At 43.5% G+C, this 23643-nt stretch overlaps 1 protein-coding gene across 4 annotated transcripts in view; it reads left to right on the top strand.

Annotated features, from left to right (window-relative positions):
- DNAAF9 (dynein axonemal assembly factor 9) overlaps positions 1-23643 on the top strand; it is a 151693-nt gene that overhangs the window by 81516 nt on the left and 46534 nt on the right. For all 4 annotated transcript variants that reach the window (XM_021665721.2, XM_021665723.2, XM_021665722.2 and 1 more), the window contains 5 exons: positions 303-373; positions 1289-1339; positions 2091-2178; positions 16909-17012; positions 23204-23350. In XM_021665721.2, the coding sequence (XP_021521396.2) occupies positions 303-373; positions 1289-1339; positions 2091-2178; positions 16909-17012; positions 23204-23350 (461 nt within the window). The remainder of the gene's footprint in view (positions 1-302; positions 374-1288; positions 1340-2090; positions 2179-16908; positions 17013-23203; positions 23351-23643) is intronic.

The raw sequence follows: 23643 nt of genomic DNA on the forward strand, positions 1-23643 counted from the left end.
CCAACATGGTGAAACCCTGTTTCTACTAATAATATAAAAATTAGCCGGGTGTGGTGGCACATGCCTGTAATCCCAGCTACTTGGGAGGCTGAGGCAGGAGAATTGCTTGAACCTGCAAGGTGGAGATTGCAGTGAGCCGAGATCGCACCACTGCACTCCAGCCTGGGCGACAGAGCAAGATGCTGTCTCAAAAAAAATAAAATAAGAGCCCTTGCTCCTGAGAAGGGCACTTAGGGTCTGAGGCCTGCGAGGCGGGCTGAGGTGCTAGGGGAGTAACTGGCATGTGTGTGGTCTTCCTGCAGATGGCACTGTTACCACAGAAACCAGCTCCATAGTCCTGACTGCCGCTGTACCCAGATTCTGCTCCTGGCTGGTTAGTAGTGTCATTCGTCAGGTGGAAGTGGACCTGTGTGTGGAAAAATCAGGGCGAACATTTGAGGAGGAGCCTCTTTGTGTGCCCCTGGTGGAATGTCAGATCCTGAACTAGCTGTTGTTCAGGAATGGAAGTTATTATCTCAGCCCTTTCTCTTTATACAAATGAACCTGATTTTGTTAACTCTCATAATCTTAGAAAACTTTCATAAGAAAGGAACAAAGTTATATGGGTCACTGTTAAATTGTGAAGGAAGACATAACAGCCTCATTTTACAGATGAGGAAACTGAGCTTAGAAGGTCACACAGATCGTGCAAAGTGGATCCTGTGGTTTCCTTCCCTGATTGAGTGGTTGCTACTTTTTTACAGCAACGTCTCTCTACTTGTAGAAAAGTCCCATTTTGCACAGTGGGAGGGACTTGGTCTGAAACCAGCGCCTTGAAACTTAGAAGGTGTGACAGCATTTAGTCTGCTAATGGGCTGAGTCCCTGCTTGAGAGTATTCATATTCTGCTTCTGCAGTTCCCACACGGACAGGGAAGACCGAGAGTTATCCTCTAACCTGAATGTGTTTAAATGAGAAGACACTCTGAAAGTATTTTAATACATTCTGTTTGCTTCATTCCTAAAAACCGTTGTTTTTTTCTAAGTGAAATGTAGGTGGAGACTAACGCATGCCATAAGCTCGTTAGCTGGACCTCAGGTCCTAGTGAGAGAGCCCACTATGACCTTGGGCTCTGAGCCCTGGTGACCAGCAGACATCTCAGCTGTGTCAGGGCCTGAGAGCACTGGACATGGACATGGTGGAGGGACTGCCCAGCTAGTGTCTTAGAAGTATTTGAACCAAGTAGGGAGACCTAGCAGGGTTTTCCCTTGAAGTAGTCAACTGAAAATCTGCATTCCTTTTGGACACAGGTGGAAGATAATGAAGTAAAATTTTCTGAGAAAACCCAGCAAGCAGTGAAGGTAAGCAGCCTTCTTATTCTATATTAACATCATATCAAAAGATAATGTAAGCAATTCATAAAGGTATTAAAATACTTCATCTCATTACTAATCTAAAGGATTTGCACTACATTGTCTTTACTTCCTATTTGCATTCCTCCCCTTCCCCACAGAGCTTTAGAAATAACCATTTATAAGGCCAGGTGCGGTGGCTCATGCCTCTAATCCCAGCACTTTGGGAGGCCGAGGCGAGTGGATCATGAGGTCAGGAGTTCGAGACCAGCCTGGCCAAGAAAGTGAAAACCTTGTCTCTTAAATAAATAAATAAATAAAATAACCATTTATAGAGGATACAATTAGAGGGATTCTTTATTTCATTAGGGCCTTTTGGTGTTTTTTAAAAATCTCCCCATAATATTAAAAGCAGATGCTAGATTGGCCTAGACATGTAGAGCTGGGACATCAAGGCTTAAGGCCAAGGAAAACCTGCCTCCATTTTCACAGAGGGAATAAATCCACTGGAACATGAACAAGCATTGAAGGCTTTGATGCTTGGACTCAGAGAAAACCTTAACATTCTTTTTCTCAGTGCAAATCAAGGATGCCAGCAACCTGCCAAAGAGCCAGACAATGCCAACGGCCACGGAATACACTGGGGCTATCTGAGCCTGACTCAGCTTTTTGTAGACACAAAATTGGGCAGGACTTTTGAATCTGTATTTATGCTATAAATCACCTGTTCGTTTTTGGTTTTTGTTGTTGTTTTTTAAAGGGGGATGAGTCTTTCCTGGGTACTTTTCTAACAAGAGGAGAAGGAGCATATCTTTATTCCAGCAATCTACAGACCTGCCCTGAGGAAGGTAAGGAGTTACAACTTTTCTGTTCTTGGCCATGCCTGGGTCCCTCATTTGCAGATGGCAGCATGGTTGTTGTGATTAAAAATACATCTTATATTTGAACACAATTGTGGTACAGAAATGTTTTCCTACAGCTTTTTTCTCTTGACTCACCCACTTTGTAGATGAGGAAATTTATGCTAGGAAGGGCTAATCACAGAACCGAACTTGGTCCTTTTGTTGCTGCCTGAGGTTAGCTCTCCTAATGGGCTAGGGCAGCAACATTTCCAGAAATAGAATTTGTGAACCTAAACAGAATCTGGATTCATTTTCTCTTGCTGTGTAACAAATTACCAGAAATTTAGTAGTTTTTAAAACAACACCCTCTTATTATCTCACAGTTCTCTGGGTCAGAAGTTCAGGCACACTTGGCTGGACCCAGATCTCATGAGGTCAAAGTCAAGGCATCAGCCAGACTAGGCTCTTATCTAGAGCCTCTGGGAAAGAATCTTCTCCCAAGCTCAGCCAGGATGTTTGTCTGCCAGTTCCTTTCACTTGTAGGACTGAGGTCCCTGTTTCGTTGCTGGCTGTCAGACAGGGATTCTCTCAGCTCCTCCTCCCAGAAGTCCTTGCCCTTGTGATCCCCCCACTCCTCCATCTCAGTTATAAAGAACCTCCTTGTATTGAATCTCTCTCACACTTTGAATCTCTCTGAATTCCTCTTCTGCTATCAGCATCTGAAGTTTTTGCCTATCCCAGTCCACCCTCTGGCACCCATAATTCATGTCCCTATCTTATGCAAATATGGTTATCTCCTCCAGAGGTTCTCATCCCATTACGGCTGCAGTTCAAAGTCCTAAGTCTCATGGGCTCACATACCCAAAATCTCATGATCAAGATCATCTAAGTCCCATGTAAATGAGGCTTGGGAGTGTAATCTATCAAGTTTGTGGACCTACGAAACTAAAGAAACAAGTCATCTGCCCCCAGCCCTCCCAACATACAAGGTGGGACTGGCATAGACTTCAGGTTCACAAAGAGGAAAAACAGAAGGTAAAAAGGAGTCACCAGCCCAAGGCAGCGTTGAAGTCCAGCTGGGCAGACTCCAGTTCCTTGATTAGGTTTCAAGGCCTGGGAATAATTCTGGCTTTCAGCTCTGCCCCCTGGCTCTTGGTTCTACTCTGTTTGCTCTTGGTTTGCCCTGGGCTCATGGCTCCACCGCCTGGGCTTATGGCTACACCACTGTCGTCTTTCCTCTTTCAGTGAAAGGTAGCACCTTGTTTGTAGCTGGGTTGTTTTATCAGCCTGCCTCTTGCCAGTAGAATTTTGAGAGTCCAACAGTCTCCTTCAATTTTACACGTCTCTGTCGCTTTCATTCCAAGCTGGCAGTGTTTCTGCTCATCTAAAATCCTCAAAAACCTTGTTGGTCTTGCATGGATTTTACAGGGATTTACTGCATGTTCCTTTTTGGTTTCCTCAAAATAACATTTTCTTATGAGTCCTATTCTTTCCTTGTTGAATATAGCCTTTATGTGAGGGAGGAGTTCTGACTTACTCTACAAATTCCTCAACCTCTACTAAGCAAATCCCCTTTCTGGATGATTTGTTCTTCTTGTTGAAAATATTCTATCTGGTGGCAAATTCCTCTCCCTGTTCTCAGATCAATGGTTCTGCTTCTGCTCCTTCATTCACACAGAAGACAAAGCACAAGGAGTTCTGGTTTTCTATCCACATAATGCTGGGGTGGTAATGGCATTCATTATCACATCTGTCCCTGCATTTCTGCCTCTCCAGATCCTGGTGCAGAGGACCCGGGAACATTTGCTGAAGGCAGGGAGTGTGTGGTAATACTACCAGCCTTGAGGCAAGATTGCATAGTGTTTTGAAAGCAGATTGTACGCACAACACAGAGGTGGTTTGTGCTCTGTCATCCTTGAGCCAATTACAATATTTAGCAGGGATATTTGCCAAAATTAGTTTGCACCTTCTTAGCAAAGGGCCTTGTTAGAAAAATAGTATTGCATTGTATTGAGTTATCCAACAAGATTCAGTGTATCCTAAGGTCTCTGTGCAAGAATAAAGTGCATAGCCAGGGATTTCTGGAGCCTTATTAGTCATAGTCTTTTGAGAACTTAAATTTTAAACTTTCTCAGTTCCTCAGGGAAATCTAATTTGAATTAGGAGATAGTTTTCTGTGGCAGAGAAATTCAACAGAAGCAGAGAATTTAAACAGGAGTCTCCCCTGCCTATGCGGTAAGTATTTTACCACTTTGGGATTCAGATCAGGAGCTGATGTAGGTTTTGTGGAGCTCGAAGTTTATACCATTTGGGGGACTCTCTTAAGGAAAATAATACAAAATGGTTAGAGCTCTTCTTAGGGCCTTAGTAGGGGGCTTGGGCAGGTAAGGGGTCCTGAAGTTCAAGTGTCATTAGTGTCTTTATAAATCTGCCTTTTGTTGAAACTATGATGAGCTTGAAATTTATCTGTCCCCACCCCCCGAAGGTATTTATCTTCAGTTCCTCAGGATGCATTATCTTGATTGATCTTCATATCCTGAGTCCCATAGAAGGTGATAACTTGCCTGATGTTGTGCAGGCTTTTTTTTCCAAATTTTTTTTTTTTAAGCTCCCTCATCCTATAGGCTGGGCACGGTGGCTCAAGCCTGTAATCCTAGCTACTCAGGAGGCTAAGGTTGGAGAATCGCATGAACCGGGGAGGTTGAGGTTGTGGTGAACTGAGATCATGTCCTTACACACTCCGGCCTGGGCAACAAGAGCAAAACTCTGTCTCAAAAAAAAAAAACACACTCACCCTGACTGACTGAGATGAAGTACAAGTAATGGCAGCATCTAGAGGGCAGTCCTGGTCTGGAGGATTGTACAGGTCTTCTGATTTTTCACCCAGTAATTACTTTCACCCAGATGAAAAGAATAGTACTTCCTGGCCAGGCTCAGCGGCTTATGCCTGTAATCCCAACACGTTGGGAGCCCGAGGCAGGTGGATCACCTGAGGTCAGGAGTTCGAGACCATCCTGACCAACATGGAGAAACCCCGTCTCTACTAAAAATAACAAAATTAGCCTGGTGTGGCGGTGCATACCTGTAATCCCAGCTCTTTGGGAGGCTGAGGCAGGAGAATTGCTTGAACCTAGGAGGCAGAGGTTGTGGTGAGCCAAGATCATGCCATTGCACTCTAGCCTGGGCAACAAGAGCGAAACTCCATCTCAAAAAAAAAAGAATAGTATTTCCTTTACCTTGAAATGTTTTCAGCTCTAGAACCTTTTCTCTTCACCAGTTAGTGGCATCTGCTATCACAAGACGTCTTGCTATTCGGCTTCCCATTCATTCTTGTCCTTCATGTGCCCTTCTCTTCCCCGCCCTGCTGACTGTGGCCAGGCAGGCTGCCCAGTACCTGATCCTCAGGAACCTGCTTTAGAGTTTTGCCACACATGCCCATATCCCTAAACAATATCTTGTTTTGCACTTAATACAAATAGAATCGTACTGTATGTATTCTTCCGAGATTTGCTTTTTTTGCTCAGTAATCCTAGGATTCATCCAGTTTGTTATATGTAGCCATATAATTTACTCTTTGTTTTTTTTGTTTTTTTTTTTGAGATGGAGTCTCACTCTGTTGCCCAGGCTGGAATGCAATGTTATGATGTTGGCTCAGTGCAACCTCTGCCTCCCGGGTTCAAGCAATTCTCCTGCCTCAGCCTCATGAGTGGCTGGGATTATAGGCACCCACCACCGTGCCCAGCTAATTTTTGTGTTTTTAGTAGAGATGTGGTTTTACCATATTGAACAGGCTGGTCTTGAACTCCTGACCTCGTGATCCACCCGCCTCAGCCTCCCAAAGTGCTGGGATTACATGCGTGAGCCACTGCACCTGGCCTAGTTTGCTCATTTTCATGACCCTATGGTATTCCTTTGTACGAACATGCACTATCATTTTGAATCTTGGTGGACATGTGGGTTATTTATAGTTTTTGTATTAGGTCCAGTGGCTTTTGCCTGTAATCCCAGCTTCTCAGGAGGCTGAAGTGGGAGGATCACTTAAGGCTAGGAGTTTAAGACCAGCCTGGACAACAGAGTGAGACTCTTGTTTCTACAAAAGAATTTTTAAAATTGACCAGTATCTGTAATCCTAGCACTTTGGGAGGCCAAGGCGGGAGGCCAAGGCAGGAGGACTGCTTGAGCCCAACAGTTCAAGAACCCCATTTCTACCAAAAAAAAAAAAAAAGCCAGGCATGGTGGCATGTTCCTGTGGTCCCATCTACTTGGAAGGCTGAGACTGGAGGGTGGCTCGAGCCCAGGAGTTCAAGGCTAGAGAAGGCTGTGATCTCACCACTGTACTCCAGCCTGGCTGACAGAGTGAGACACTATCTCTAAAAAGTAAATAAGTAAATATAGGGTTTTTGGGGGGATTGCAGACTGTACAGTTATGACCATTCTTGTGCATGTCTCTTGGTCCACATGGGCAAATATTTCTGTAGCGTTGGAATGAGGGGAGTAAAAATTGGAGTTTTAGTTTGAGCCCACATACAGCTTTTATCAATGAGGCCAGACTGTTTTAAAAAATTGATTATACCAAATTATACTTCTAGCAGCAGCATACAAGTATTTGAGTTTTTCCATATTCTGGCTGACACTTGCTGTTTTGCCAATTTTGCCATTATGCTGAGTGTGCAGTGCTGTATTATTAGGATTTTAATTTACATTTCTCTTATCATTAGTGAACCATCTTTATTTATTGACCAAGCTATTATACTTTCCTTCTGTTAAATGCTTGTTCTTGTTTTCTTGCTCATGTTTCTTTTAGATTGTCTTTCTCTTATTTATTTATTTATTTGATACTGAGTCTCACTCTATTGCCCAAGCTGGAGAACAGTGACGCAATCTCAGCTCACTGCAACCTCCACCTCCAGGGTTCAAGGAGTTCTCATGCCTCAGCCTCCCAAGTAGCTGGGACTACAGGGGTGCACCACCACACCCAGCTAATTTTTGTCTTTTTAGTAGAGACCGGATTTCACTATATTGGCCAGGCTGGTCTTGAACTCCTGACCTCAGGTCATCTGCCCTCTTTGGCCTCCCAGAGTGCTCAGGATTACAGGCGTGGGCCACCGCATCTGGCCTATTTTAGGAATTCTTTATAGATTTTGGATACTAATTCTTTGTCAGTTCAGTATATTGCAAATATTTTCTTTCACCTCGTGGCTTGTGTTTTTATTTTATTTCTGATGCTTTTTAGCGAATAAAAGTTTTTGGTTTTAATGTAATCAAGATAATCTTTTCCTGTGTGATTCATGTATTTTAGATTTATTGAGGCTTTTTCTGTTGAATTATAAAAATATAATTTTTCAAAGAATCCACCTGGATTGCTCTTTGAAAGTGATATAAGATAGTAGTCAAATTTCATTTTTTAAATGTAAGCAACAACCTGTCTCAGCAACAGTTATTAAAAAATCATTCTTGGCCGGGCGCAGTGGCTCAAGCCTGTAATCCCAGCACTTTGGGAGGCCGAGGCGGGTGGATCACGAGGTCGAGAGATCGAGACCATCCTGGTCAACATTGTGAAACCCCGTCTCTATTAATACAAAAAAAATTAGCTGGGCACGGTGGCGCGTGCCTGTAATCCCAGCTACTCAGGAGGCTGAGGCAGGAGAATTGCCTGAACCCAGGAGGCGGAGGTTGCGGTGAGCCGAGATCGCGCCATTGCACTCCAGCCTGGGTAACAAGAGCGAGACTCCGTCTCAAAAAAAAAAAAAAAAAAAAAATCATTCTTTTCCCACCAATAAGTAATGCCAGCTTTGTTATAAATCAACTCTGTTTATGTGTGAATTTATTAATAGGCTCTCTATTCTGTTCCATTATTCAGCTTCTCCCTGAGAAAATACCATGTTGTTTTATTTTAGACAGATAACGTATTTCTATATGGTGTCTTAGTCCACTTGGGCTGCCATAACAAAATACCACAGACTGAGTGGCTTAAACAGTAGAAATTTATTTCTCTCAGTCTGGAGGCTGGGAAGTCCAGGATCAAGGTGCAGGCAAGGGAGGTTTCATCCTCTTCTCTTGGCCAGTAGAGGCTGGCTGTCACTGTGTGCCCATATGACCCCTCCTCTGTGCACAAGTGGTAGGGGCCAAGCTCTCTGGTAGCTCTTCTAAGGGCACCACATCCCAACAGACCGTGCCCCACGTTCATGACCTCATCACATTTCATCTAACTCCAGTTTCCTTCCAAAAGCCCCATCTCCAGATCCCATCACTTTTGGGGTTAGGGCTTCAACATGGGAATTTTGGAGAGAACACAGACATTCAGTGTCTAATGTGATAAGGCAAGTTCCTACCTTATTTTTCTTCTTCAGGAGTGTCTTGGCTGTTCTTAGCATTTTACTCCAAGTTACTGACATTTTTATTTTGGCTTTTCAGGATTTTCAAAAAATTTGTTGGGGTTTTTTTTTTTTTTTAACTGAAATTATGTTGAATTTAAAGATCACTCTGGAGAGAACTGTCATTTTTACCATGTCAATTAAGTAAACCTGAGTTTCCAGACCGTGAATGTGATATGTATTTATGTCATTTTTAATGACTTTTAACATAGTGTTATAATTTTCTCATTATTTTTATATCTTTTGTGCCGTCAGAAATATCTTTTATAATTATACTTTTGATGATTTATCTAGGATTATAATCCTAAATTGTGGTAAAATGCTGGTTATAGATTAACTGCATTTAATATTTATATATTTACTTTGTATTCCTCAACCTTATTCTTTTTTTTTTTTTTTTTTTTTGAGACAGAGTTGCTCCGTTGCCAGGAGCCAGGCTGGAGTGCAGTGGCACAATCTTGGCTCACTGCAACCTCTACAATTCTCCTGCCTCAGCCTCCTGAGTAGCTGGGACTACAGGCGTGCGCCACCACGCCCAGCTAATTTTTGTATTTTTAGTAGAGACGGGGTTTCACCATATTGGCCAAGATGGTCTCGATCTCTTGACCTCGTGATCTGCCTGCCTTGGCCTCCCAAAGTGCTGCGATTACAGGCGTGAGCCACTGTGCCCGGCCTCCTCAACCTTATTCTTAATTCGAATAATCTGGATCCTTTGGAGTTTTATTTATGGGCACTCATAAGATCTATGGATTATGATGGCTTTATTTCTTCCTCTCCAATTCTTTTTTTTAAATAAGACGGGGTTTCACCATGTTGGTCAAGCTGGTCTTGAACTCCCGACCTCAGGTGATCTGCCTGTCTTGGCATCCAAAGTGCTTGGATTACAGGCATGAGCCACCGCGCCTGGCCTAATTCTTATTATATTTCTTTATCTTGCCTTCACTGGCTCATACCACTAGTACATCATGGAGTAGAAGTAGTGATAACAGGCATTCTTGTATTATTCCCGTCTAGCAGAGAGAGCTTTACTGCTTCCTCTGTATTTTAATACTTGTGGATTTTAAGAACATTTCCCTTTCATTATAAGTTTAGTAAGTTTTTATCATGCCTGTTTCTTGATTTTTATTAGCGCTTTTTCCTACACTTACAAATTTGTTTCTGTAATCTGTTAATGTAATAAACTGCTATATTACTTATTTTTTTAAATGTTAATTCTACGTTCTTGAGAAGGGCTAACTTGATTATTCTTTTAATATACTGTTAGCCTCAGTTTGCTAACCGTTTTGTTAGGATTATTATGAATAAGATTAGCTTTTTTTCCTTTTTTTGTACTGTAATTTCTGGTTTAGGATCAAATTTTCTAGCCAAGGAGTATTCTCTTTTGTATTCCCTTACTGTAGAATATTATGTATGAGATTTGAATTATGTATGCTTTGACTCTTGTTAGCACTTGCCTGTAAAACACTGAAGACATGATTTTTTTTTTTTTTTTTTTTGGAGATGGAGTTTTACTCTTGTTGCCCAGGCTGGAGTGCAATGGCATGATCTCAGCCCATTGCAACCTCCACCTCCCGGGTTCAAGTGATTCTTCTGCCTCAGCTTCCCGAGTAGCTGGGATTACAGGCATGCACCACCATGCCTGGCTAATTTTATATTTTTAGTAGCGATGGGGTTTCTTCATATTGTCAGGCTGATCTCGAACTCCTGACCTCAGGTGATCTGCCCACCTCAGCCTCCCAAAGTGCTGGGATTACAGGTGTGAGCCACCATGTCCAGCCTAGCATGATTTATTTTTTAAGGAAAGGTTTTTAACTACTGATTTAGTTTCTTTAATGGTTAATTAGTTAGGTTTTTATTTTCTCCTTGATTCATCTTGGAAACTTAGAATTTTCTAGAAATTTTTTCCTTTCATCTAAGTTTTCCAGATTTTTTGTATAAAGACAAAATTTTTCAAATTTCTGTGGTTTCAAGATGTTGTTCCATCCCATTGTCTTCTTGATTTTGTATGGTTCTGCCATCTTTATCTTGTTTGAGATGGAGTTTCACTCTTGTTGCTCATGCTAGAGTGCAGTGGCATGATCTCAGCTCACCACAACCTCCTCCTCCCAGATTCAGATTCTCCTGCCTGCCTCAGCCTCCTGAGTAGCTGGGATTACAGGCATGCACCACCATGCCCAGCTAATTTTGTATTTTAGAGATGGGGTTTCTCCATGTTGGTCAGGTTGGTCTCGAACTCCCGACCTCAGGTGATCCACCCGCCTCAGGCTCCCAAAGTGCTGGAATTACAGGCGTGAGCCACCGTGTCTGGCCTGTTTCTTTCTGTGTAAGAAACAGCTTTTCTTCCCAGCTGCTTATCACTGATTTTAGGCAGTTTGGTTTAAAAAAAGTTTTTTTTCAGCAATTTGGTTTTGATGTGACTTGGTGTGGTTTTCTTCATGTTTTTTGTTTGTTTGTTTGTTTTTCTGAGATGGCATTTCACTCACCACCCAGGCTGGAGTGTAAACAGCAGCGCGATCTTGACTCACTGCAGCTTCCACCTCCTCGGTTCAAGGGATTCTCCTGTCTCAGCCTCCTGAGTAGCTGAGACTACAGTGCCCACCACCACACCCAGCCTAAATTTTGTTTGTTTGGTGTTTTTTTTTGAGATGGAGTTTCGCTCGTTACCCAGGCTGGAGTGCAATGGCGCGATCTCCGCTCACCGCAACCTCCGCCTCCTGGGTTCAGACAATTCTCCTGCCTCAGCCTCCTGAATAGCTGGGATTACAGGCACATGCCACCATGTCCAGCTAATTTTTTGTATTTTTAGTAGAGACAGGGTTTCACCATGTTGACCAGGATGGTCTCGATCTCTTGACCTCGTGATCCACCCGCCTCGGCCTCCCAAAGTGCTGGGATTACAGGCATGAGCTACCGCACCCGGCAATTTTTTGTGTTTTTAAGAGAGACGGGGGTTTCACCATGTTGACCAGGCTGGTCTCGAACTCCCGACCTCAGGTGATCTGCCCGCCTCAGCCTTCCAAAATGCTGGGATTACAGATATGAGCCACCACGCTGGCCTTTTCATGTTTTTTGTGCTTAAGATTTTTTTAGCTTCTCAGATTGGTGGATTTTTAGTCTTCCTCAAATCCAGAAATTTGTCGTCATTATTTTTTTAAACAGTTCTCCCCTCCCCTTCAGGGACTCCCGTTACATGTGTATCAGGGGAGCTTGAAGTTGGCCCACAGCTCCCTGATGTTCCATACCATTGTGATCAGGGTTTTTTCTCTTTGTGTTTTGTTTTGCATAGTTTCCATTTCTGTTTATTCTAATTTACTCACCTTTTCTTCTGCACTGCCTAATGCCATTAATCTCATCCAGTGTATTTTTCTTCTTAGACATTATATTTTTCATATTTAGAAGTTTGATTTGAATCTTTTTTTATATCTTTTGTGACTCAAGCTAATATGGTTCATTCTTTCCTCCAGCTTGTTAAACATGGGATACAGTTATAATAACTGTTTTAATAAATTTTTCTTATTTTATTTTATTATTTTTTAATAGAGGTGGGGTCTTGCTACGTTGTCCGTGCTAGTCTCAAACTCCTGGCCTCAAACAATCCAACCATCTCTGCCTCCCAAAGTGCTGAGATTATAGGCGTGAGCCACTGTGCCCAGCCAATAACTTTTTCTTCTAATCCTATTATCTGGTCTTGCTTTTAAGCTTTATCAGGCAGGAGGAAGAGCAACATTGGATTTAGGACTAATTGTATGCCACTAAAAATGCTTTTGAGTACTCTACCCAATATCCCTGTGAAGTATGAGATTTTCTACTGTGACTGATGAGAATGGGCAGAATTTCCATTGTGAGGGATGTATTAATGTTTGCTGTTTGACATGAGTATCCAGTTTTTGCAGCACCATTTGTTGAAGACTCTTCTTTCTCTTTCGAATTGTCTTTTCATCTTTGTTGAAAATCAACTGACCATATATGTATGGGTTCTACTGTTTCCTACAGGCATCAGTGAATGGTTGGTGCTCAGGCAGCTCCTTCATTCTCCTTATAGTGATTTACAGGTTCCAGAGTGTTTTTACGTTGGGCAGAAATTGTTAGCAATGCAGAGCAGGGTTCTGAACCCATTGAACATGGGATAGTGAATACATCCTGAGAACCCTGGGGACCAATTTGGCTTTCACCTTTGTGTGTTGGAGAGGCCCAGGCCAGCTGTGGTCTGCTCTCTGCTGCCATCTTTCTGCATCCTCTCATGTGTTGCCTTGTGTCCACCTGAAGCTATTGAGGGACACTTTACTTTTTTTTTTTATTTTTTATTTCTTGAAAGGAAGTCTCACTCTCATCCAGGCTGGAGTGCAGTGGTGTGATCTCAGTACACTGCAGCCTCCGCCTCCCAAGTAGCTGGACTTACAGGCATATGCCACCACACCTGGCTAATTTTCAACAGGAGGGACACTTTAAAAAGGAAGGTTTTAGCCTGGCATGGTAGCTCATGCCTGTCATTCCAGCACTTTGGGAGGCCAAGACAGGCGGATCACCTGAGGTCAGGAATTTGAGACCAGCCTGGACAACATGGTGAAACCCCATCTCTACTAAAAATACGAAAATTAGCCAGACCATGGTGGCACATGCCTGTAATCCCAGCTACTCGGGAGGCTGAGGCAGGAGAATCACTTAAACCCGGGAGGCAGAGGTTGCAGTGAGCCAAGATCGCACCACTGCATTCTGGCCTGGGCATGGGTCACATTCAGGAACAGTGTGTCAAGAGAAGTAAGCAAGTCACAGAAGAATATGTGATTAGGATTTCATTTATATAAAAACAAAAACAGACAAAGCTAAGTAATACAGTTTACAGATACATTCAAGTGTGGTAGAACCATCCAGAATTTAGGATGCTATTCCCACTGGGTGGAAGAGAAGGGCTCTCAGTGAGGAAGGACATCCAGGGGGCTTCAATGGTGCCAGTAATACTCAATTTCTTAGGCTCAGTGGTGAGTGCATAGGTATCTGGGTTTTGTTGTTGTTGCTCTAGTTTGTTTGTTTGTTTTTTTTCTCTAAACCCTATGTGTACATTTCACATACTTTTGTAGACACAGGATGAAAATCATCTAGCCATTGCATCATAAATTTCCCCAGCAGTGATAAATGTTCCCTCTTCACATAGACTGGCTGTTGGAATATCTTTATTTGTGCAGCCAGTTTTCTGAAAGAGGAAAAGCCAAATTCTCCATTGGTATTTGCTTGGTATCTTGGTTTACCCCGAGGGTTCATCCCTCCTTTGTTGGACTTCCAGGGATGCAGAGCTCAATCAAAGGCAGAACCAAACTGCAGTCCTCCTGGTTTTGGGGCAGTAATGGGAAATTTCCTCTTATCCTGGGTTTTCATACTCTAGAATGGAGAAGGAAGGACAGAACTCATCCACTAAGGACATTAAGGATGGCACAAAGAGTCAGGGAGATCTCCTCAGGAGTTGGCTGCTCTGACCCCCATGAACCCCTGCAAAGGCATGGCCCTCAGACCATAGTCTGACAGTCAAGAGTCCAGAGCAGATACCAGAAGGGTTATCGCATCAAGTGGATTTGGTTCTCAGAGACCAGAGCACTGGTACTGGGTCACTCAGTAAGTCACTTCACTCATCTCATGTGTGCTCTGAGAATAATGACAGAGTTACTGCTCACAGAGCCAGGCTGAGGGGCAGCTGCAATCACAGGACAGTACTAAAATCAGATCCTGTGTACTGAGACCTTGCCTTGGGCCATGCCCCATAATGAGTGCTTTTCCAGCACTATCTTGTGAATTTGTCTTCCTCTTTTCCATTTTGTTTTGAGGCTTCAGAGTCTAGTGGGAGAGGAAGTGCTAGAGATGACCTCCCTCATCCACCTCTTTCCCGTCTTCCTAGTGAGTAGATGGAATGTGCCAGCTTCTCCAATCTGTGCTTTTTTCCAGAAGCTTTGGAAGAATATTAAGATTTTTCCAGAAGGCCTTTTGAGTGGGACTGGACTTGTTACAGAAAAGGTTCACTTCAGAGGTACACAGGTGGAGGGGTACCCAGGACAGGGAAGGGTGCAGGTACTAAGCACTCACAAGTAGGAGCAGTTTCTACCTCATGACAGCTGTAGAGCCCTCTTATCTCTGGAAACAGTAAGTAGAGTCATCTGGTGGCAGGAGTTGGTGTGGTTGTGGTTTTAGGAGAGTGTTGAAGGTCTGGGATGAGCTCTGTGGGCTGGGGGAAGGAGTTGGAAGACAGCAGTGAACGAGCTATGGGGCAGCACTGTGGCCTGTTGTGGTTGAGGGAGCAGAGAAGACACATTATCAGATTCACCACAGCTGGGCTTTTGGACAGGGAAGAATTGAAAGGAAAAGGGAGAGAACTGAAGACACCAGCATGGTACAGCATCTTTGGCACCAGACAAACCTGTGTTCTATATGTGGCTCCACCACCACGTATAGAAGTAATGCTTGATTTTGGGGGAAATCTCTCTAAGCTTGAGTTTTCTCATCTGTCCTATGAGAAAAACAATACCACCTCTTAAAATTGTGAAAACAGAAACCTATAATTTATGACATGCGTGGCTCTTAGTAAATACTGAGTGAAACCTGTTGCCATTCCTTTCTTTTAACAGAACAGAGATTTAAAGGTAAGTCCTCTCCCAGGGGATCTGCCCATCTTCCTATGGGACAGCTAAAAGGGAGATGTGGTGCTGGTGTCAGGGAGTAGCTGCTGGGCTGGAGATTTCAAAAGTCATGATATTCTGGGTGCAGCTTTACTGCTCTAAGAAGGAATAGGAGTGTTGGCATTGGAAGGGAAGACTGAGCACATTCAGAGCAATTTGAAATATAGCATGGTCAGGAGGGCAGTGGGCAGCAGAGGGAGGGGCTTGTGTCTCTAGGGGAATGAAAGTATCATGCTGAAGTGGCAGGAGAATGGCCTGGCAGAAGCATGGAGGAACCTTGGGGTTGGTACAGGATGAAGCTGAGGTATGAGTAGAAAGGCCCTTCCTTTCCAGAGGGCCTCAGGGAAAGGCAATGTGCACGGAAAGCCAGGCTACTTACTGGAGGGTAGAGGTTTCCGCGGCTTGAACCTGGATAGTCGCTGGCTGTGGCTGCCCCAGATAGTAAGGTTGGCATGTCCCTCTGACTGGGCATCTGGTTCTTCCATGAGAGGCAGGTGCCAGTTCTTCTTGTATCCAAAAACTGCCTCCTTCTTCCTTCACTTCTGCCATCCCCCTGTGAACACATACTAACTAGGCCCCTCCCTTCCTTCTGAAACCCAACCTCCTCAGGAAGCCTTCAAAGTTTGCAGTCTCCAGATTCCTCACCCAGGATGCAAAGGCAGCCCTCAGACTTGTGGCCTTTGCTATTCTTGTCATTCCAACCTCCAGAGCTTTGCACTGCTTTTCTGGAGCTACAACTCAAGGAATCAGTTCCACTTATTTGTCTCTTGGCCTTTACCTTGACAGTGAGGTCTCAATGACAATAAACTCAACCCTGTGCCTTGAGCTTTAAGAGCTACTTCATCTCTCTGTATGCGGAAACATGGAAAGAAAAGCTGTTACAGGAATAGAAGATTCAGCTTGGACCAGCCTCAGAGAGCAGCTTCACCTAGGAATCTTATGGGTGCTCTGGATGCTGCTTTTGTGTCTCCAAAGCAAACCCAGCCCTGCATTAATCTTTGTCATCATAGTTGTCCAGCTTTTCCATGGTCTGCTCCCTAGGGCCTATATTGAGCTATGACCTTGATCATCCAGGAAACAACAGCTCTCCTTAGACCTGAATCCTTGCTCCAAGGAACCCACATCCATGTTCACCTGCCACTCATCTTGTTTTTGTGAACCACAGAAGAGCAGGCCCCCAGAGTCTGTAGAACCTACTCATTACCTGACTCAAATGTTCCATTGCTGGGCACAGGGATCTTAAGCTCCCTTCACCAGTCTTCAGCTAAGACCCTAGTGCTCCTTCTTGGGCCCTAAGTGAGGAATGTGGTCTCTTTAGGGCTGAGCCAGCTTCTGGCAAAGCAGAAGAAAGGAAAATCTGTAAACTCAGTAATGGAGCACATATACCCAAAGTCTTTTAGTGTGTTTCCCTGGAAGATACCCATAAGGGAATGTGAATTTTGCTTCTCCCCATTAGCTGATAGTTTATTCACTTGTTTTTCTAATTCTTATGCAAAGACTGCATCTGATGCCTCATTTCCCTCTGAGGCTCTGGGAGGTTACTTTGGCTTCCTCAGACTACAGAGCTCAGCATACAAATCACATAACATAATTGCTACTGATACTGGCCTCTAGTTACCTCTCTGCTGTGCAAGAGGACATTGGAATCTCACCTCCAGCATCCAGCCGTGCTAGTCTGACCAACTCTCTTTTCCTTCCAGGGAATGTTCATTTCTTCTCTAGTGGCCTTCTGTTTTCTCACTGTCGTCATGGAAGTATCGTCATTTCCAAGGATCACATGAATTCCATTTCCTTCTATGATGGGGTAGGTGTTTTACTAGTCAGTGGCTTTTTTGGTTGGAAAGTTGCTCATACTTTTGAGGGGAAAACCAAATAACTCTTGTCTCCCCTCCACTACCACAGAGCAGTATATCAAGAACCAGCACTGCCACTGAGGCAGGCAGAGAGGGAGGTCATGGAGAGGCCTGGGCACTCTCAGAGCACTTATGAGCCTTGTCAGCCTCACTGCTCTGTAAAGAGCTTACCTAAAAAGAACTCCCCATGCCCAATTTATTCAACCTAAAGAGGACTAGAAAGCAGGCTGAGAAGGCCTCCAGTGGCCTCTCTCGGGTGACCTCCAGGCCCAGGGACCCAAGCCTCACCCACTGAAAAATCAGAAAGGAGCTGCATCCTGTGGTATTGACGAGCCTCCACGTATGCATTAGCATGGACAGGATTGTAAGTGAGCCAGAGAGGGAGAGAAATGGCTCACTTTCCCCATGAGAGTTTAGCCCCACCTCCCTCACACACCCAGACTTCCTCTCCAGCTCCATAGAAGTTCCACCCTCCTAGAACAATCCTCTAAGTTCACCAGTCTGCACCAACACTTCCCCTTCACCTTAAGGGGAGGAGGGTAGCGACACGTTTCCCCTAGCCTTTACCCTCTGGCCAAGGCACAGCTTGTCTCAGTGTAGCACCAGATTAGAGGGCAGGCCCTCCACTCTGCCCAGTCTCAGCCTCAAAACCAGTCTGTCTGGGAGCTAGGACAGAGACTATGTGAGGTATTTTGGTCAGATGGCTCAGAAAACAAATTCTGTGGCTGCAGGCTCTATTTTCTTCCATATAGAGCCTGCGGCCTTAAAGACTGTTCAGAAATGTAGGCAGACCGACTGGACACATTGGATGGCCCTATTAGATTAAAGCTTTACTGTTAGGTTAAAGAGCCTTCTAACATCAAAGAAGAAAGGATACATCATGGAAACCACAGTACTGGATGATAAGTTAGCTAATTTAGATAAAAAATAGACTCTTACCTGTACCAAAAGCAAAATGAACTTCTGATGGATTAAAATTAAATATCTTTAAATTTCACAAATAGAAAGAATATAAAAATGAATATTTATTAAACCTGTAGGGGTTGGAAGAATTTCTACGCTTAGAAAGAATACAAGAAATTCTAAAGGAAAAGTTTTTCAAATTTGACCAGTTAATGATTTTTAAAAATTTTTTGCTGATAATTTAACTTATTGAAGTATACTGCAAATACAACTAACTGTATCCATTTAAAGCTTTGGCAGATGTATACATTCATGAAACCACCTTTACAATCAAACCGAAATGTTTCTTCATGCCCTTTTATAGTTGATCTTTCCCTCCGCTCCTGGGTTCAGACAACCACTGATTAGCTTTCGTCACTGAATATTAGTTTGCATTTTCTAAAATGTTATATAAATGAACATCATCCATTCTGTACCCTTTGAGTCTGGCATTTTCCACTCAGCATAGTGATTTTTAGAGTCATCCATGTTGTGTATGTTAATAGCTTAGTTCTCTTTATTGCTAAATAGTATTCTATTGTATGGGTATAGCATAAAATTTATCAGACTAATTTGTAATACAAAATCCTTTAAAATGTATTTCAGGGGATGGGGAGGGGTTGATCAATAGATACAAAGTTAGAGAAGATAAGTAAGTTCTGGTGTTCTGTTGCACAGTAGGGTGCCTGCGGTCAACAATAAGGTGTTATAGATCTCAAAATAGCTACAAGAGAAAGAAAAGATTCTGAATGATAAATGTTTGTCATGATGGATTTCTCATTACCCAGATTTGATCATTACATGATGTATACATGTATTGAAACAACGCATTATACCCCATAAATATGTGGATATGTGTCAATTAAAAATACAAAATAATTTTTTATGGCCAGGGGCAATGGCTTATGCCTGTAATCCCAGCACTTTGGGAGGCTGGGGCAGGTGGATCACCTGAGGTCAGGAGTTCAAGACCAGCCTGGCCAACATGGTGAAACCCCGTCTCTACTAAAAACACAAAAATTAACTGGGCACGGTGGCTCATGCCTGTAGTCCCAGCTACTCAAGAGGCTGAGGCAGGAGAATCGCATGAACCTGGGAGGCAAAGGTTGCAGTGAGCCAAGATTGCATCATAGTCTCAAAACTATATATAATAATAATAATAATAATAATTTTTTTAAAGTATTTCAGACTGTGTGCGGTAGCTCACACCTGTAATCCCAGCACTGTGAGAGGCTGAGGCGGGTGGATCATGAGGTCAAGAGATCGAAATCATCCTGGCCAACATGGTGAAACCCCATCTCTACTAAAAATACAAAAATTAGCTGGGCATGGTGGCACATGCCTGTAGTCTCAGCTACTCGGGAGGTTGAGGCAGGAGAATCACTTGAACCCGGGAGGCGGAGGTTGCAGTGGGCCAAGATTGCACCACTGCACTCCCGCCTGTCAACAGAGCAAGGCTCTGTCCCAAAAAAAAAAGTATTTCAAAAGGCAAATTTTAAAAACTGGAAAAACATTTTTGGTGATTTAAACAAATGAGTTAATATTTTTTTTTTCTACAAAGAATTGTGTCTTTTTTTTTTTTTATTCTGAGACAGAGTTCGCTCTTGTTACCCAGGCTGGAGTGCAATGGTGCGATCTCGGCTCACCGCAACCTCTGCCTCCTGGGTTCAAGCAATTCTCCTGCCTCAGCCTCCCGAGTAGCTGAGACTACAGGCACGCACCACCATGCCCAGCTAATTTTTGTATTTGTAGTAGAGACGGGGTTTCACCTTGTTGACCAGGATGGTCTCGATCTCTTGACCTCATGATCCACCCGCCTTGGCCTCCCAAAGTGCTGGGATTATAGGCCTGAGCCACCGCGCCTGGCCAAGTTGTGTCTTTATTAACATGTAAACACTGAGTCCCAGATCAGAGGTATTTAAAGTTTATGAGGCTACTTAACAGATAGAAGAAATTGCATCAGAAACAACCTCTTGCTATCATATGTAACAGTAAATTAGCATTTACTGTTAAATAACATACTGTTAAAGTATACTAATTTGTGCTAAGGAATAAACGCTAAAAAACTGGTAGCAGAGGAGAACACCACACGTGATGGCACACGCCTGTAGTCCCAGCTACTCAGGAGGCTAAGGCAGGAGAATCCTTGAATCCAGGAGGCGGAGGTTGCAGTCAGCCAAGATCACGCCACTGCACTCCAGCCTGGGCACCAGAGCGAGTCTCCATCTCAAACAAAAAGAAAGAAAGAAAGAAAACACAATTCCAGGGCTGGATTCAGTGGCTCAAGCCTGCAATGCCAGCACTTTGGGAGGCCAAGGTAAGGCGAATCACTTGAGTCTGGGAGTTTGAGACCAGCCTGGGCAATGTGATGAAACTCTGTCTCTACAAAAAAATTATTACTATTGTTACTTTTTTTTAGATGCAGTCTTGCTCTGTTGCCCAGTCTGGAGTGCATGGCCTCAAAAATTTTTTTAAATTACTGGGGCATGGTGGCACGTGCCTGTAGTCCCAAGCTACTTGACAAGTGAGGTGGGAGGATCGCCTGAGCCCAAGAAGCAGAGGTTGCTGTGAGCTGTGATCATGCCATGGTGCGCTCTAGCCTGAGCAACAGAGTGAGACTCTGTCTCAAAAAAGACAATTCGATTTACAATAGCATCAAAAAGAGTAAAGTACTAAGGAATAAATTTAACCAAGGAAGTGAGAGACTTGTACGCTGAAACCTGTAAAATATTGCAGAAAAATTAGACAACCTAAATGAATGGAAAAAAATCCATGTTCATAAATCAGAGGACTTAATATTAAGACAGTGCTTCCCAATGCGATCTACAGATTCAGTGCAGTTTATATTAAAATCCCAACAGCATTTTTTGCAGATGGAAAAAACGGCCAGGCAGTGTGGTTCATGCCTATAATCCCAGCATTTTGAGAGGCTGAGGCGGGTGGATCACTTGAGGTCAGGAATTTGAAACCAACCTGGCTAGCATGGCAAAACCCCATCTCTACTAATAATACAAAAATTAACTGGGCGTGGTGGCACATGCCTGTTATCCCAGCTACTTAGAAGGTTGAGACACAAGAATTGCTTGAACCTAGGAGGCGGAGGTTGCAGTGAGCCAAGATTGTGCCACTGCACTCCAGCCTGGGTGACTGAGTAAAACTATGTCTCAAAAAAAAAAAAGAAAAAAGAAATAGGAAAACCCATCCGAAAGTTAATATAGAACATATAGAATCTCAGGGGGCCCTGATTGTTCAAAACAATCTTGAAAAAGAAAATAAAGTTGTAACACATACGTTTTCTTATTTGAAAACTCCCTGCGAAGCTACAGTGTGGCGCTGGCAAAAGGACCAGTAGAATAGACCCATGTAGAGCCCAGAAATGAACTTTTGTATCAAATAATTTTTGACAAGGATGCCAGAACCATTCCGTGTCAAAAAGACAGTCTTTTTATCAAATGGTCTGAGAGGCCAGTCCCGGTGGCTTACGCCTGTAATCCCAGCACTTTGAGAGGCTGAGGATGGCAGATCACTTGTGGCTAGAAGTTCAAGACCAACCTGGCCAACATGGCAAAACCCTGTCTCTACTAAAAATACAAAAATTACCTGGGTGTGGTGGCAGGCACCTGTAATCCCAGCTTACTTGGGAGGCTGAGGCACGAGAATCACTTGAACCCAGGAGGCGGAGGCCAGTCAGCTAAGATGGCGCCTCTGCACTCCAGCCTGGGGACAGTTCCCCTGAGTGGGACCCTGTCTCAAAAAAAAAAATGGTGCTGTGAAAACTAGATACCCATTTGCAAAAGAATGAAGTTTGACCCTTACTTTATACCCTGTAACTGAAAATGGAACAAATACATAAAACGTTAAGAGCTAAAACAAGATGTAATCCCAGCACTTTGGGAGGCTGAGGCAGGCAGATAACGAAGTCAGGAGTTTGAAACCAGCCTGGCCAACATAGTGAAACCCTGTCTCTACTAAAAATACAAACATTAGCCGGGCATGGTGTCACACACCTGTAGTCCCAGCTACTTGGGAGGCTAAGGCAGGAGAATCACTTGATCCCAGGAGGCAGAGGTGGCAGCAAGCTGAGATCACACCATTGCACTCCAGCCTGGGTGACAGAGACTTTGTCTCCAAAAAAGAGAGCTAAAGCAATGAAACTCTTTGAAGAAAACACAGGGGAAAATCTTTATGACATTGGATTTGGCAGTGATTTCTTGGATGTGATACCAAAAGCACAGACAGCAAATGAAAAAATACTAAATTGGACTTCATCAACATTTAAAACTTCTGTGTATTAAAGGACATTATCCAGAGAGTGAAAAAACAATCCTCAGAATGGAAGAAAATATTCAAAAATCATTATCTGATAAGGGATTAATATCGTAGAAGGAATTTTGAGATGACATTTTCAGTTTAGGGAAAAAAATCCAGACTGGGGGTGGTGGCTCACCCCTGTAATCCCAACATTTGGGGAGGCCAAGGTGGGAGGATCACTTGAGACCAGGAGTTTGAGACCAGGCTGGGCAACATAGGGAGACCTTGTCTCTACAAAAAGTTTTTAAAAATTAGGCAGGCATGGTGGCATGTGTCTGTAGTCTCAGCTACCTGGGGAGCTGAGGTGGAAGGATTGCTTGAGCCTGGGAGTTCAAGGCTGCAGTGAGCCATCACACTCCAGCCTGGGTGACAAAGCAAGACCCTGTCTCAAAAAAAAAAAAAAAAAATTCCGCCAGGCACAGTGGTTCACACCTATAATCCTAGCACTTTGGAAGGCTGAGGCAGGTGGATTATGAGGTCCGGAGATTGAGACCAGCCTGGCCAACATAGTAAACCCCGTCTGTACTAAATATACAAAAATTAGACAGGCATGGTGGTACACACCTGTAGTCCCAGATACTCTGGAGGCTGAGGCAGGAAAATCACTTGAACCTCGGAGATGGAGGTTGTGGTGAGCCGAGGTCACACCACTGTACTCCAGCCTGGGCAGCAGAGTGAGACTCTGTCTCAAAAACAACAACAAAAATCCTTGTACTTCCTATATCTCCTATAAGTAAATATTGGAAAGCACATTTATACTGAACTCCACTGAACTACATAATGTGATGATAATTGCACTGAAATTGATCCTGTGTGTTCCGGCAGTAGTTGTGAGTGCTGTAATTGTGCAGATGCCCTTCTTGCTGATGCTCGCTCCTTTTCTCTTTAGGATTCCACCAGTATTGTTGCTGCTCTTCTCATAGACTTCAAGAGCTCATTGCTTCCTCACCTCCCAGTTTATTTCCATGGATCAAGCAATTTTCTGATGATCGCCCTTTTCCCCAAATCGAAGATATACCAAGCATTTTACTCAGAGGTAACATCAGTCATTATTCAGTAATACTGCTACTATTTTTTTTCCCCGTAGCAATTTAAATGGTAAGGCAGTGGGACTAACAGTAAAGTGATGAGAGGGAGAGTTAGGAGGGCTGGCTGGTGTGGAGTGACTGCTTCAAATCCCTTCAGGTTCTGGAATGGTGCTGTTGGCAGTGAGGGGTGAGAGCCTAAATAACCTGAACAAAAGGCTTTTTAGCCTTTAAGAAAAATCTACTTTGTCCTTTTTAAATCCTAATTAGACTTATCTCCTATTTAGCTACTTTATTGAATTGT

The sequence above is a fragment of the Aotus nancymaae genome, unplaced genomic scaffold (genome assembly GCF_030222135.1).
Source record: "Aotus nancymaae isolate 86718 unplaced genomic scaffold, 86718_ANA_hifiasm-v0.15.2.pri h1tg000029l, whole genome shotgun sequence".
Lineage (NCBI taxonomy): Eukaryota > Metazoa > Chordata > Mammalia > Primates > Aotidae > Aotus > Aotus nancymaae.